The 14,888-nt window shown below is 50.2% G+C and overlaps 1 protein-coding gene across 3 annotated transcripts in view; it reads right to left on the bottom strand.

Annotated features, from left to right (window-relative positions):
- EML1 (EMAP like 1) overlaps nucleotides 1–14,888 on the bottom strand; it is a 186,430-nt gene that overhangs the window by 121,473 nt on the left and 50,069 nt on the right. The window contains exon 1 of one of the 3 annotated variants that reach the window (XM_043557009.1): nucleotides 9,398–9,560. The exons of 1 other annotated variant lie outside the window; for it this stretch is intronic. In XM_043557009.1, the coding sequence (XP_043412944.1) occupies nucleotides 9,398–9,464 (67 nt within the window). In that variant the 5' untranslated portion in view covers nucleotides 9,465–9,560. Of the gene's footprint in view, nucleotides 1–9,397; nucleotides 9,561–14,888 lie in introns of those variants that run through there. One more of the 3 variants, XM_043557007.1, reaches the window with a different exon arrangement.

Genomic DNA, 14,888 nt, shown 5'->3' with positions numbered 1-14,888 from the left:
CCCCAGCAGACGAAGCCTCCTCCCCCAGTTCGCCTCCTAGGATCTGCAGCTGTTGATGGCACCGTAACTCCGGCTAAGATGTGGAAGGATGCTCTAGCAGAGGCAAGTCCGAAGTCCACCCGATGGTTTCTCGACTGGAGCGTATTTTTCCAGGAATGGTGAAATTCTCGTTACATAAAACAACTTTGGGGCGGGGGGGGTGCTGATTTAAGAGCCAAATCGCGTGTAATGTTAAAAAATGCTGGTTGTGCCAAGAACTACCTCGTTGTGTCAATTACTTTGGCTGAAAATAATGCGTTTGGAGCCCGCTGCACCGCAAAGGGCTTTTGACAAATGTTTCTCCTTGTGGATTCAAGAGCCGGCGTCCAGCTAGCGGCATTCTGTGATGTTTGTGCAGACGAGTGGGACGCCACCGGGCCAGTGGCGTGTCTGGCCTTTTGCCGATAAGGTCCCTCGCCTGAAATGCCTTGTCTTCTGAAAGCCTCAGTCCGCTCGTCCTTTGATGAGGGGAAGAGTTGGATGTCACACGATGTCATACACCCACACTGCATAACGGCCTCTTAATTGAAAGTCTTTGGTGCCCCCCTCCCTCCCCGGGCACCCAAGGCCTTTAGGGGGGCTGCTGGCTGAGCCAGCTCCTTCCGCCCCCCCACCTGCCTGAGTCTGGTGAGGCCTTTCCCCGGTGGCCACGTGGTCATCTATAAACACATGCGATAAAGAACACATAAACACAGACTTTATTTCAAGCAAACAGAGAAGTGGCCCGGCAGCTTTCTCCAACCACGATTTAGGGTACACCTGTTACACGTGAGACACTTTGCCCGTGCATGTGTCTGAGGAGGTGCGATGGGGCCAGGACGGTGGTCCCTGATCCCACTTAACCAGCGTTGACCAGAAGAGCCGTTAGGGACCAGGAGGGCATTGCTGAAACACAGCTACCGAGATGATCACCAGGAGACTCTGCCCAGAAGGTGGTGACAGCCTAATGACACGTGAAAATAAGCCACAGTGACGGGCCTCTGGGATAATCGTGGTAACAGAGATTTATGGACTAGATGACCACATGGCCACCGGGGAAAGGCCTCACCAGACTCAGGCAGGTGGGGGGGGGGGGGGAGGAAGGAGCTGGCTCAGCCAGCAGCCCCTGCTAAGGGCCTTGGGTGCCCGGGGAGGGAGGGGGGCACCAAAGACTTTCAATCAGGAGGCTGTTGTGATCAGGTCTGCCTTCCAGAAAGAGCATTCCAAGCGTCAAATTCTTCCCTAGGTGAGCTCATCTCTACCGTGGTTTCAGCTGCTATGTACTGATGGCTCTCGAATTTTGTATCCCTATTCCGGACGCCTCCCCAGCTCCGCGCCCCACAGCCCACAGCTCACAGCCCACGCAGCCCTTCAGCCTGTATGGCCCACAGTCCCTCACACCCGCAAGCCGCACCATCATCTGCCTGCCCATCCTTCTAGCTCCTTCTAGCTCTGCAAATGGCGCTCAGATGAGCCAGAGTCTCGGTGTCATCCCTGGCTCCCTCTTCCCCCTGACCCCGATGATGCACGTCCTGGTGAGGTGGCCCTAAGTGCCCCTCGAGTGGAAATCACCACCACAATCCCCTGGCTTCTGCAGTGGACTCCGGCCCCCTCCCCCTCTGCTTCTAGCCTACCCTCCACATTGCAGGGGGAGCCCCCTTCCAAAACTCCCTGAGGCTCTGACCACGTCACTCCCTTGCCTCAAAATTCTCTGCCACGTTCTCTCTGCTCCTCAGAAGAAGATCAGACCCCTCAGTGTGGCCGAGAAGCCCCACGGGACCCTCCCTCCTTCATCTCAAGCCACTCTACTCCTTTTTCTTTCCCTGTAGGAGGCCTTTCAGTTTCCAAAAGGACCTGCCACTCTCCACTTCCTAATCCCTCGCCCTGGTCTGGAGGGCTCTTCTCCCCCCTACCCTGCCCACTCCCCCCACCCCCTTGCAGTGTCTGACTTCCACTCATCCTGGAAAGAAGAACTCACACAGGCCTTCCTTAGGAGACGCCAATACTCATGCCCCGAGTCCAGGCCCTGCAACCCTCTACGAGGTTCCTTAGACTTCCTAGCACCTTCTATCCCTGGGGTCATTAAGTAACTCACTGTGAAGGCAGCACTGAATGTCTAGCTCCCGATGAGCAACACGTTGACAATGTGCACCCTTGGAACACCCTGAAGGGGGCTGAGACTGGCAGAAAGACAAGTTTGGGGCTGCCATTTTTTTTCTAATCTATTTATTTTTGAGAGAGAAAGAGAGAGAGGGAGAGAACCAGCAGGAAGGGGCAGAGAGAGAGAGAGAGAGAGAGAGAGGATCCGAAGTGGGCTCCACACTGATATTGCAGAGCCCAATGTGGGGCTCAAACTCACAGACCGCGAGATCATGACCTGAGCCGAAGTCGGATGCTTCACCAACCGAGCCACCCAGGCACCCCCTTGGGGCTGCCATTCAAAAACACAAACAAAAACCCAGCTGAGAATGACGAGCTTCTGAACGGAGCGGCGGGGATGGATGGATGATCAGCAGAATCCACGACGCCGAATGAGACTGGAGAATGGGGGAGAGAAGAGTCCAGGATGATTATTAGGGAAATCTAGGGTCGTTTATTAAGCCCGGAGAGTTCAGTTCTTTTCCAGACAGCTGGCAGAATAAATATTGCAATTTAAGACACAACTAAGTATTCTGCAAAAAGGTGGCTTTCCACACCAAGACTATTTTCCAACAAGGACACAGCTTTAGAAGAAACAAAATTGGAAGTATGTCTCCCTAACTCTTCTTTTAGAAATTAGTTCTTTAAAGAAAGAGAAACTCTTGCAAGGAGCCATTTCTTTAAAGTAAACCAAAGAGGATGTGCACTTGCTCCTGTGTGCACCCCAGGACACCCCCAGTCCTGGACTGCATTCAAGCCCACTTGCTGCTTCCAGCAGAGTATTAAATCTATGGGTCAAACATCTAGTGAGAAAAGCATGAAGCTTCTGGGGGCAGGATGCTGGACTGACAGCTCCATAGCATTGCGAGGTTACAGCACACTTTGATTACCGAAGTTTCTGCTGGTGTTTAAAACATTTTGCTAATACTAGAAACCCCCTATTAATAAGCTAGGACTTTAAAGATGAATAAGAAATATTTTTTTCCAAAAGCGGGGCGCCTGGGTGGCTCAGTTAAGCACCTGGCTCTTGACTTCGGCTTAGGTCGCGATCTCGAGGTTCGTGGGTTCAAGCCCAGTGTCAGGCTCTGTGCTGACAGAGTGGGGCCTGCTTGGGATTTTCGCTCTCTGGCCCTCCCCCGCTCACGTGCGTGTGAGCACGCACTCTCTCTCAAAATAAGCTTAAAGATTTTTTTCCTGAAAGAGATTTTTATAAGTAGTACCAAATACCATTGATTTTAAGCCCTTACTAATAAAATCAACGCTTTAATGTACGGTTTTTTAACGCCGCTGTGATTAAGTTTTTCACGTTACTAGTTTTACGGCCTGACCTGATTACAACACTACCAACAAAGATGTTCCTCCTCTTTCCTTATCTACCTTCCACCCAACTAAAGTGTTTATTTTTAAAGAGAATATATAAAAAGGCTCACACTATCTCAGAAATTAGCAATAACCAACTAACGGTTACTTTTTAAGCACAGTTTTGTGAATTTTCCACCAAAACGCTTGGGTTTGTTTATAATGTCATAAATGCTTGTGGTTTGGCTATAAAATAAATTCCTTGCCGGGTGGAGAACCAAATGTACCAATAAGAAATTCTTGGGGCGCTCGGGTGGCTCAGTCGGTTAAGCGTCTGACTCGGTTGTGGCTCAGGTCATGATCTCACGGTTCGTGGGTTCGAGCCCCACATCAGGCTCAGCGCTGACAACTGCAGGGCCTGCTTGGGATTCTCTGTCTCCCTCTTTCTCTGCCCCTCCCTCCCCCGCTTGTTCTGTCTCAAAAATAAACATTAAAAAAAATTTTTTTTAAAGATGTTCAAGATTTTAAACAAATTATTCTTAATTTTCAAAATATAAATCCTTAGAAATTAAAAAGATTTTCTGTTTCAAAACTAGAAAATATAAACAGCAGTAGCTCAAAAGACTAATAATGGCGATTTCACAACACCACTGGGAGTAGCAGGTATCATTGACTTGACCCGCCACGGTTATTAAAAAGTAACACCGGGGGGCGGGGGGGGGGCCTGGGTGGCGCAGTCGGTTGAACATTCGACTCTTGATTTCGGCTCAGGTCATGACCTCAGTTTCCCGAGTTCCAGCCTCACACTGGGCTCTGTGCTGACAGTGCAGAGCCTGCTTGGGACTCTCCCTCTCTTGCTGCCCCTCCCCTCCGTGCGCTCGCTCTCTCTCTCTCTCTCTCTCTCTCAAAATAAATAAACTTAAAAAAAAAAAGTAACACTTGTAGGAGAAGATCAGGGAACCGGTAGTTAAACTCTGTACCGGCTTTAGAAGGAATTTGATGGTCTCTCGTGACACCTTCCAAGGGAAGACAGAGACAAGGCTACTATCCAGAATCATAACCCTTTAAGGCAATGACCAGCTTCCATATTATGATAACGCTGAAACATCTTTTTTGAGCACCAGGATTATTTACAGCATCACACCCCAGACTACAACGGTGTTGTAACTTGATGGGGCCCTGCGTGCTACAGGAAACTCACCCTCAAAAAGCAAAGGTAAAAGCAAGAAAAGAAAGAGTTTACCCATCACACATATAAAACAGACAAGAACTTTAGGTGAAGATCAGTAAGAAGTACAAAGCAAAAGAGCTATTATCTTAGGCTGCATTACGAGAAGTATAAACTTTAGAATAAGGGAGGTGAAGTGTCCTACTCTATTCTGCTCTGCTTAAAAACCATGTCTAGAATACCACATTCAGTTATGTCCAAGTTTAAAAGACATACGGACAAAAGGAAACACACATGTAGATCAGGCAATCCGAAATGATTAAAATTGTATCTTATGAGGCACATTTTTTTCCCATGGTAATGTTTAGCTGGAAGAAGACTTCAGAAAGAGCAGCCACAATCGTTTTCAAACATGTGACAACCTCGTGTATGGAGAAGAGATTAAACCCAGTCTCTGCGGATCCAAGATGCAGAACTTGGGCCAAATAGGAACCGGCAGCCTGAACTGTCCAAAGAAGGAATGGACTGCATGGAGAGAGAGGACTTTCCAGTCCCTCGGAAGGGCTCAAACAGTAGCTATATCCCTTCTGAAGCATCCTCCCATCCCACCAAGATTTCAAGCCCTGGAGGGAGGGGGGCACCGGACCAGGGTAAGGGTAGGGGGCAGGCGAGGAGGGCCAGGGTGCTCTTCTCATGCTGCCTCGGTGGAAGCAGCTCTGTGTTCATCTGCTTTCCATTTGGGTTCCTGGGTGAGCTGTGCTTTGAAGGAGCAGGTCAAAGGCTTCAGAAGGTCAACCACAGGATGAAGTAACCTGTTAGGTCCCCTCAAAGGCTGAGATCTTCCAACCCATGGCCTCTCAGCAAGGGTGTGCACAATGCTTCCTGGTGAGCCCCAACTGATGGAAAGCATCCAAAGTGACTCAATGAAATAGCAACTTTTTATTCTTTGCTCCCACTTCCCTCCTTCCTCCAGTTCTGCTCCTCTCTCATCGGCAAGGTGCAATGTAAAAAGAGGTAGACAGTTTCGACGTCAAAAGATTCAGATTGGTTCCCTAAAAATATTAAAGCCAGAGCTCCCATACGACCCAGCAGTTCCGCTTCTGGGCATCTGCCCCAGAGAAGTGAAAACACAGGTCCACGCAAACGCCTGTATACGAACGATCAGAGCATCATTCTCTGTAATAGTCAGAAAGTGGAAACAGCCCCAAACCCCATCAGCTGGACAATGGATCCCCAAAATGCGGTACATCCATAAAATGGAATGTTATTCAGCCATAAAAAGGAACAAAGAACCGACAAATGCTACCAGCTTGGACAAACCTTAAAACACGATGCTTAGTGAGAGAAGCCCGACACAAAAGCTCGAATGTCGGGATGATTCCGTTTACATTAGAACATTCAGACTCAACAGAGACAGTAAGCAGATTAGTGGTCATCAGGGTCTCGGGCGGGGGGGGGGGGGGGGGGACAAGTGACAAGGGGGTTTCTTTCTGGGCTGATGAACATGTTCTAAAATTAGATACCGGTGAAGCGGGCACAATTCTGTGACTACGTGAAAAGGCACTTCGTTGTACACTTTCAAAGGTACGTCAGTCATATCTCAGTAAAGCTGCTAGTGAAACAAACAAACAAAAAGATTCGGAACCAAGCCTTTCGAGTCGTGTGGCTTCATAAAGTCACCAAATCTCTTTGAGCCTCAGTTTCCTCCTGTGCCAGAAAGGGCGGTACCACCACTTACCTCAACGGGAGGCTTTGGAGAAACCAGGGAGTAGAGAACGGTTAAGTATTTCCCAAATCCTAAACTGGCTTATCAATGATAACTTTTCTTCACTTTTCAACTGGTGCGGTTTTTCCCGGAGCAGTAAAAGAAGTCTGCGGTTTCTAGCTCGTTTGACAAGAGTTCTAAGTACTTGGGAGAAAAAAAAGAGAAGAGAGAGAAAGAAAAACACACACACAAAAACAAACGCTGCCCAAGTTTTCTCCTAACATCAAGGTACCAATATCTGAAAGAAGAGAATGAACTACACATCGCCTGGCTTCACACGTAGTATCCGCTGCAAATTAGGGGACACAGCGAGGAAAAACAGATCAGAGGAAGACGGAAATTTATTCATTCGAACAAAGCTTTCTTTTCCCGCTCGTTTATACGTTTATCTCGCCAGGAGGATGCTAACTGTGACCGTCCCCCAACGAAGAGGGATGGCCTGGATTTTCTGAAGCTACCATGGAACTATGACCTTTCAGCTCCTGTCACCATCAAAAGCTGGAAGCTTCAGCAACATACGAAAACGGAGGAGTTCATCTATGACACTGTTGTGGCCTGGCCATTGTCGTGTAAATCTCTAATTTAAAAAGAAAAAAAAAAATCTGTTTTTCAAGGCAGCTAATGAAATACCCACATGTTTAATTTAGTTCTCGGGGAAACAGTGTTGCTACGATTCAGTGTTTTAATCGAATCATCATAGTCATTAACTGAATTGTATTCATTTATCTTTTCACTTAATGGAAGCCTCTTAAAGTGAAGAATTTCACAGCAAAACATCTGTTGCTTAAGACATCATCCGTTAACGTCCATTTCTGCCCCCATAAACTACTCGTGCTGTAAAGTTTATTCATATGGTAACCAAAACATAATAAAAACAGAGCTAAGAACTGTCTGAGGAAAGAAATTCAACCGTTATGATTCATTCACTTGTGTGATGAAATGATCTTACTGTTGGAGTTTAGCTATTTTAATGTGATTTTTTCTTAAACTGTTACCCATGCAACATATAAGAGCTGGCCTTTACTTGCTTCTAGACATCATTTCCAGTAAAGTACTTTATCAATACTGCTAAACGAGCAATTAACAGCAAAAAAAAAAAAAAAAAAAGGCCGAAAACCAAAACACTCATGAATAGATGTGTAGGTCAACTTTACAACTGAGCTGCTATTTAGGAACATATGACCAGGCCCCCAAACAACTGCTCAAATAAAAATATCTAGGCTCGTTTTCATAACCTAAATCAAACTGTCAGCATATATGCCCACATATTAATGTTTCAAAACCCTTCCTGCCTGAAATTCACTTAATGTAATTTTCAGCCACATGCTTTTCACAACTAACATAAAAGGATTTTTATCGAAAACATGTAGGAGGCTGTACGACCTTCACATCAAAAATAGCAATTCAAGAGGCACCTGGATGGCTCAGTCGGTTATGTGTCTGACCGGCTCAGGTCATCATCTCACAGTTCGTGGGTTCGAGCCCCACATCAGGCGCTGTGCTGACAAGGGAAACCTGGAGCCTGCTTCAGGTTCTGTGTCCTCCCTCTGTCTCTGCCCCTCCCCCGCTCTCTCTCTCTCTCTCTCTCAAAAATAAACATTATTTAAAAAATAGTAATTCAAATAGGATTGATTGTAGGTCATTTAAGGAAACTATTCAAAATATTGCCGAGAACTCTATTCAACCTATGGGAGAGCAAAATCAGACCCACGACTGCAAACTGTGAGGGATTCCAGTGGCTCCCAGAGCATCAGATACACTCTATCTGCCTTCAACACCTCCTGAGGACCGAAAACACAGGGCTTCTGCTCTGGGAAACTGCTGTTACATCTGGAGAGTCAAAACTTTCATTCCACTGAAGAGCGCATTACTAAGTTAATGAAGGCCTGCATGTGATTAACATGAAAATTACAGGCTGCTAAAACCATCAGGAAAACGCTTCCACGAAAAAGAGATCGATTCCACCAGGAATTAAACTATCATTATAGAGGAAGAATCAACACACCCAGGGATCTTCATTGCTACAGCTAATACCTCCTATTTGCAGGCAGGTGTTGATGAGCTAGAAAAGTTTCCCTAAACCACAATTACAATGGCAAAAATAAATTGCTCAAGTTGTCAAAGCACCTAGAATGCCAAATTATTCGCAAATTCTATACAACACACATTGTTTCTTCGTTGACAAACTTTTGGGACCCTCTGATAAAGCAATAAATCCGACGTCAAAAAAAAAACTGGTTAACTTTTGTGCGTGAATTATCATACGTCGGGTTCTCATAAAATATGCTGTGGTGTGAAAATCTTTTTCAACCCTGCTAGTGAGACTAAATAAAGCCTTTCAAGCACGAGAATATTACATTTTTCTTTTAAAGATGTCATATTGGTAGTTATTTACCGTTTCCTTCCTGTAAAAAAAAAATTTTTTTTTTTTTTTAATGCAACAAGATCTACCAGCCCGTAAACAAAACAGTGCGAGCACTTTCCAGCCAGGTTCGCCGCTCCTGTGCACCGCGTTGCACGGCGGCGGTTTCCCCAAAGTAGAACTGACCGGCGTCGCAGGCAGCGGCCGCCACGAGCACCGCGCACCTCCCCAGGGAGTGCTGTGCTACTCGGCGGTCTGTTTTCCGAGTTCCTCCCGCGGACCCTCCCAGGCGGACGCGAACCGGGCGGCCCCGAGCAACACGTCCCCGCGCCCGCGGCCGCCCCGGCCTCCCCACGCGCCGCCCGGCCCCGTGCGCTCCGCGGGTCCCCGGCACCCCCGGCCGCCGCCCGCGCGCCCTGGCGGGCCCGGCGCGGGCGCGGACGCGGGGCCCGGGGCGCGGGGCGCGGGGCGCGGGCGGCGGGGGCGAGCCGGGCGCGGCCCGCGGGCCTGCACAATGCGCCCGCGGCGGCGGGAACCGCGCGCCTCCGCCGCAACTTTGCGCGGCCTCCCGGCCCCGGCCTCGCCCCCGCGCCGGCCCCGGCCCCCGCCGCCCGCGGCCCCCGCCCTCCCGGCCGCCGCCCCTCACCGTTGCAGAACTGGAGCAGCGAGGACGTGTCGTACAGGCTGCTGTAGCTCGAGAAGCCGTCCTCCATGCTGAGGCCGCCGGGCCGCGCCCGCTCCCCCCCGGCCCGGCCGCGCCGCCGCCGCTCACCCCCACACTGAGCCGAGCCGAGCCGCGGCCGGCGCTGGCGCTGGGGCCGGCCCTGCTGTGGCGGCGGCCGCGGCCGGTTACCATGGCAACCCCGGGCCCGCCGCCGCCGCTGCCGCCGCCGCCGCCGTCGCCGCCGCGCGGGCCCGACGCCGGCGCTGCCGGCGCTGCCCGCCAGGGGGCGGCCTCGGCGGGGCGGCGGGGCGGGGCCGGGGGCCGGGGACGCGGCCGGGCGGCCGGGTGCCCGAGCGCTGGGGGCCTGCGGGGGCGCCGGGGCCGGACCCCGCCGCCTCTCGGGACCGCGGCGTCCCCGGGAGGGCGGGACGCAGGGGTTGGGGTGGGGGGGGCGCGGGGGACAAAGGCAGCGGCGGGGCGGGCGCGCGGGGAGCCGGGCCGGGGGGAGCCCCTCCCCACCCCCACTGCGGGCGCGGAGGCCCGCGCTCCCCGAAGGCCCCGTCCCCGCGCCCGCCCGCAGCTCCAGGCCCAAACATGGACTGCGTGCCAGCCCATTTCGGCCGCGTTTCCCCCTCGCAGCGGCGCCGCTTTTGGCCGCGTCCTCCGGCCGCGGCGCGCCCCTCTCCCCACACGTTTTCCGCCGCCACGAGGCCCGGCCTCCGGGGAGGATTTGCGCGGGGTGGTGACTCCGCTCGGCCGTCGGCTCGCCGGCGGGGAGAGAGGCGGCCTGCCGCTGCAAATGGAGGCCGGGGCACCTGGGGCCGCACAGTCTGGGCGGCCTGGGAAGGAGCCACAACATCTGCTCGGCTCCTTCCCCTCTGATCGGCCCCTGCGGTACAGATTTGTCACATTACACACTTGTTAACTGGTTCCAGGAGCCCAGAGAGCCGTGTGCATTCCGTCTCGGGAAGACAGCGAGTTCCGAACAAGTTCCATAGCAGGAGAGGCACCCGGACCCACCAGTGTGTAACTTTCCCAGCGCGCGCGCGCACACACACACGCACACACACACACACACACACACACACACACACACTCACACACTGCATTAATGACTGGAGTTCCACCACGCTCCGCGTCAAGTACCGGTGCTGGGAAATAACATAGGAGGAAGCAGGAGAGAAGAATGTCTCCGTTGGATGGTCCCCCGGGCGCAGGAGAGACTGCCAACATTTGAGCTCCTTGTCACACAATTGTTACCATTCACCTACACGATATAACCGCATGTGATTCCCTTACATGTTCTAATTCACTTACATGTCTGAAGGGTTGCAAGTTGTTAGTATTCGCCTGCATGGGTTGAACACACTGTGGGTGAAATGAGTAAAAAGTTTCCATCAGGGCGGTGTGTGGGCCTCACTGGGTTCAGAGGCAGAAGCAGAGGGCGTGGTGAGGGCGGGGGCTCTGTCCCTGCGAGTGTCCCTGCAAGTGACATCACTGGACATCGTGGGCAGAAGGGAGGTTGAAGACCTTACCCCGGACCTGGTCAGGAAGACCAAGCACAGGGGGACGAGGGATTGTTCACAGGAAAAACACGTGTGGGACCCTGAAGGGCTGCGGGCACTGCTGGTTTGACCGTCCCAGTGCTTGAAGGACGATGGGAAGGACAGACGGCATGAGTGATCCGGGGTCTGCTACGGGCTGAAGGGCTGGTCTGATAGGAATGAACGGCTTGTATTGCAGACAGGTGGGAAATGAGATTGCACAGAGGCGGGGGAGAGCCAGGTGGGAGAGGCCCGGAGGGCCGGCGGAGGAGCCTGAACACAGCCGGCAGGAGGAAGGTTGGGAGGCTTGCACACAAGCCAGTGGCTGCTAAGACTGCATTAGAGAGATGAGTCTGTGTGTGGAGAGGACAGCAGGGCCTGGAGCTGGAGTGGCCCAGGGTGAGGCCAGGCCAGAGGGAAGAAAGAGAGACTGAGGGTGGGCCAGAGGGATGGGCCAGAGGGATGTGCCTGTAGGGCAGACAGCTGGAGAGGCGGGGAAGCCAAGACAGAGAGCAAGCATCCCACTCAAAATGCCTGGAGCAAATGGAGATTGGAGATGGCCTGCCAGTGAACGAATGGGATTTGGGTAGAAGTTGTTAATGAACTTTCCAAAGGTGAGAATGGAAAGTCAACAGAAGCAGGGCAGAGACTACAGGGAGCGGTAGCTAGGAGAGAAAGAAATTCCAAAGGAGCATCAGGAAAGAGAAACAGGGAAACCTAACGGGACATCGTCAGAAGACCACGGGGGAGGGGAAGGGGGGGGTATAAAAGTTACAGAGAGGGAGGGAGCCAAACCATAAGAGACTCTTAAATACTGAGAACTGAGGGCTGATGGGGGGCGGGGGAGAGGGGAAAGTGGGTGATGGGCATGGAGGAGGGCACCTGTTGGGATGAGCCCTGGGTGTTGTATGGAAACCAATTTGACAATAGATTATATCTAATTTAAAAAAAAAACACAAGCATCTGAAAAAAATCAATGAAGAAACTGTAAGTGCTGAGCGTTGCAAAGAGGTGGGCGCTTTCGCAGAATTCTCTGCAGAACGGATCATGGAGAATGAGGCCTCCATCTGGTAGCAAAGAGCTTGCTGGGTGGCCAGGAGCATCTTGGTGACCAGTGGGGACAGGAGCCAGGGCCTGTTGGTCATCAAAAGATGAGCACACGTAGATGCGTGTTTGAGAATTTTGGCAGGAAAAGGCAATGCGGGCCAAATACAGAGGGCAATGGAGGCAGCAGGGTCACAGAAAGCCACCCCGGCCACCGACCAGCACAGGTAGACTGCAAGAGGCAGGTGCTATAATGGAAACCAATTTGACGATAAATTTCATATTTAAAAAAATAAATAAGTACAGCATAAAATTAATGATAAAAAATCAAATCAAATCAAGCAATCAATAAAATAGGTGCATGAAAAAAAAGAGGCAGGTGCTGTAGAGAGGGGGGTTTTAGAGGACAAGACTTAACGCAGGTGCACTGTGACCTTTACCCTTGTCTGTCTTCCCGTTTCCCACCTTTCCGCCTTCGAATCCCATCCTAACCCCACCCTTACTCCACGCTGCAGTTTTACATATTAGGATACAGCAGAGACTTGGTATAAAAAGCTGACCGTGGCATTCTTAAACTTGGAAAGGAAATGATAATTATAAATAAGTGATTAAAAGAGGGTTCTTCTGAAGAATGTGAATATTCTTCATTTATGACTTTAAAGATAATGATCTTTGACCACAACTAAGGAGAGTTAAGAAGAAAGAAAATTCAGAAGTGGGGCAGGAGAAAAATTGAGCTGGAGATTTTCAGAGAAGATGTTACTTGCACTAGAGCAAAGTTACAATTAACAGGAGCTCAGTCCACTTGCTTTTGAGATGATAAAGATCGTTATTATGCTCTTAACCTAGAATATGAAACGCCCCCTATGTTTTGGGGGCGTCTGAGTGGCTCAGTCGATTGAGCTTCCAACTCCGGCTCAGGTCATGATCTCACGGTTTGTGAGTTCAACCCCCGCGTCGGGCTCTGTGCTGACGGCTCAGAGCCTGGAGCCTGCTTGGGCTTCTGTGTCTCCCTCTCTCTCTGCCCCTCCCCCACTCATGCTCTGTCTCTCTCTCAAAAATAAATAAACATTAAAAAAAAAAAACAACTTAAGAAAAAGATCCATGGGGGAGAGTCCAAGAAAGATCTCTGAGCACTTAATTAATGATGTATGGGTTTTGCACCCAAACACTTAAACAGTCTGTTGTTCTGTGTCATTTTGAAATTCTTGGTGGCCCAAGACCAGAAACTGTTGTCATTGTAATAAGCGATGTATACTCTCAAGGACAATAGAACCAAAGCATTTAGTGGCATAATAGAAGCATATTGTACAATGTGTGGAAAACAGGAAAATAGAAGCTCTGTAGCCTTTATTCATAGAGAAGTAATAAAAACGAAATTGCCCAGAAACGTAGGCCTCGTGTGTCTATTGTTTAATTCAGCATTTCTCCAAAAATAGTTAATCCAGTACCAGGCACTGTGCTTGGGGCTGGGAATATAGCCACAGAACACAGTATTTTCCAAACTGCCAGTGTGGCCGTGTACTCGATTTAAAGAGTCATATGTGCACTCCAAAGAATAAAGTAGAAAATTCTACTTTAGTGGGCATGTACCTAGAGGAATTGAAAGCAGGGTCTTGAAGAGATAGTTGCACAGCCCTGTTCCTAGCAGCAACATTCACAACAGCCAAAATGTGGAAACAACCCAAGTGTCTGTCACAGACGAATGAATAAACAAGACGTGATATATACGTACAATGGAATATTTTTCAGTTTTTAAAAGCAAGGAAAATCTGACACCTGCGACAACACGGATGAACCTTGAGGACCTTATGCCGAGTGAAATAAGCCAGACACAGAAGGACAAATAATGCATGATTCCACTTGTATGAGGTCCCTAGAGGAGTCAAATTCATAGAGACGGAAAGTGGACTTGGGGGTGCCAGGGGCTGAGGGGGGTGGGAAGCTAGTGTTTAACAGGAACAGAGTTTCAGTTTGGAATGATCAGAAAGTTCTAGAGATAGATGTTCGTGATGGCCGCGTGACCGCATCATTGTATTTACCGCTGCTGACCCCTGCACTGAAAAGGGGGGGGGGGTCTGATTATATTCTAAGAGCAAAGAAAAGTTGCCCTTCACTTCGTGTTGTGGGTTAAACTGTGTCAGCCCAAAATTCGTACGTTGAAGGACTAACCTCTACTACCCCGGAATGTGACCTTATTTGGATGCAGGGTCTTCACAGGGGGTCATGAAGTCAAACTGAGGTCATTAGGGGGGTGCCAAGGTGGCTCAGATGGTTAAGCGTCTGACACTTAATTTCAGCTCAGGTCATGATCTCACAGTTTATGAGTTCAAGCCCCTCGTGGGGCTCCTGGGTGACAATGAGAAGCCTGCTTGGGGTTCTCTGTCTCCCTCTCTCTGCCCCTCCCTTGCTTGCTTCTCTAACTTTCCCTCTCTGTCTCAAAATAAATAAATAAACATTTTCTAAAAATTGAGGTCATTAGGGTGAGCCCTAATCCAATAGGACTGATGGCCATATACGAAGAGAAGGTTAGGACACAGGAAAAGTGGACAGAGGAAAAAGACGGTTGTCCAGAAACCAAGGAGGGAGGCCTGGGACGGATCCTCCCCTTGTGGCCCTCGGAAGGAGGCAAGCCTGACAAGCCCTTGATTTTGGCCTTCTAGCCTCCAGACCAATGAAGTGATCAACTTCTGCTGCTTAAGACCCTCTCCCCCACTCCCCCCACCCCCCAGTGCATGCTACTTGGTTACAGCCGCCCTGGCAAATTGACATAATATAGAATCCCAAAGTCAAGGGTTGGTTCTCCCATGGATTCAAGACACCATTCACTACTGATATCAAAATATAAAATACACTCTATGATAAGATTGTCACTCCATAAAATG

This window comes from Prionailurus bengalensis, chromosome B3 (assembly GCF_016509475.1).
Source record: "Prionailurus bengalensis isolate Pbe53 chromosome B3, Fcat_Pben_1.1_paternal_pri, whole genome shotgun sequence".
Classification (NCBI taxonomy): Eukaryota; Metazoa; Chordata; class Mammalia; order Carnivora; family Felidae; genus Prionailurus; species Prionailurus bengalensis.
Note: the sequence above shows the minus strand (reverse complement) of the source record. Positions and strands in the feature narration are given on the sequence as shown.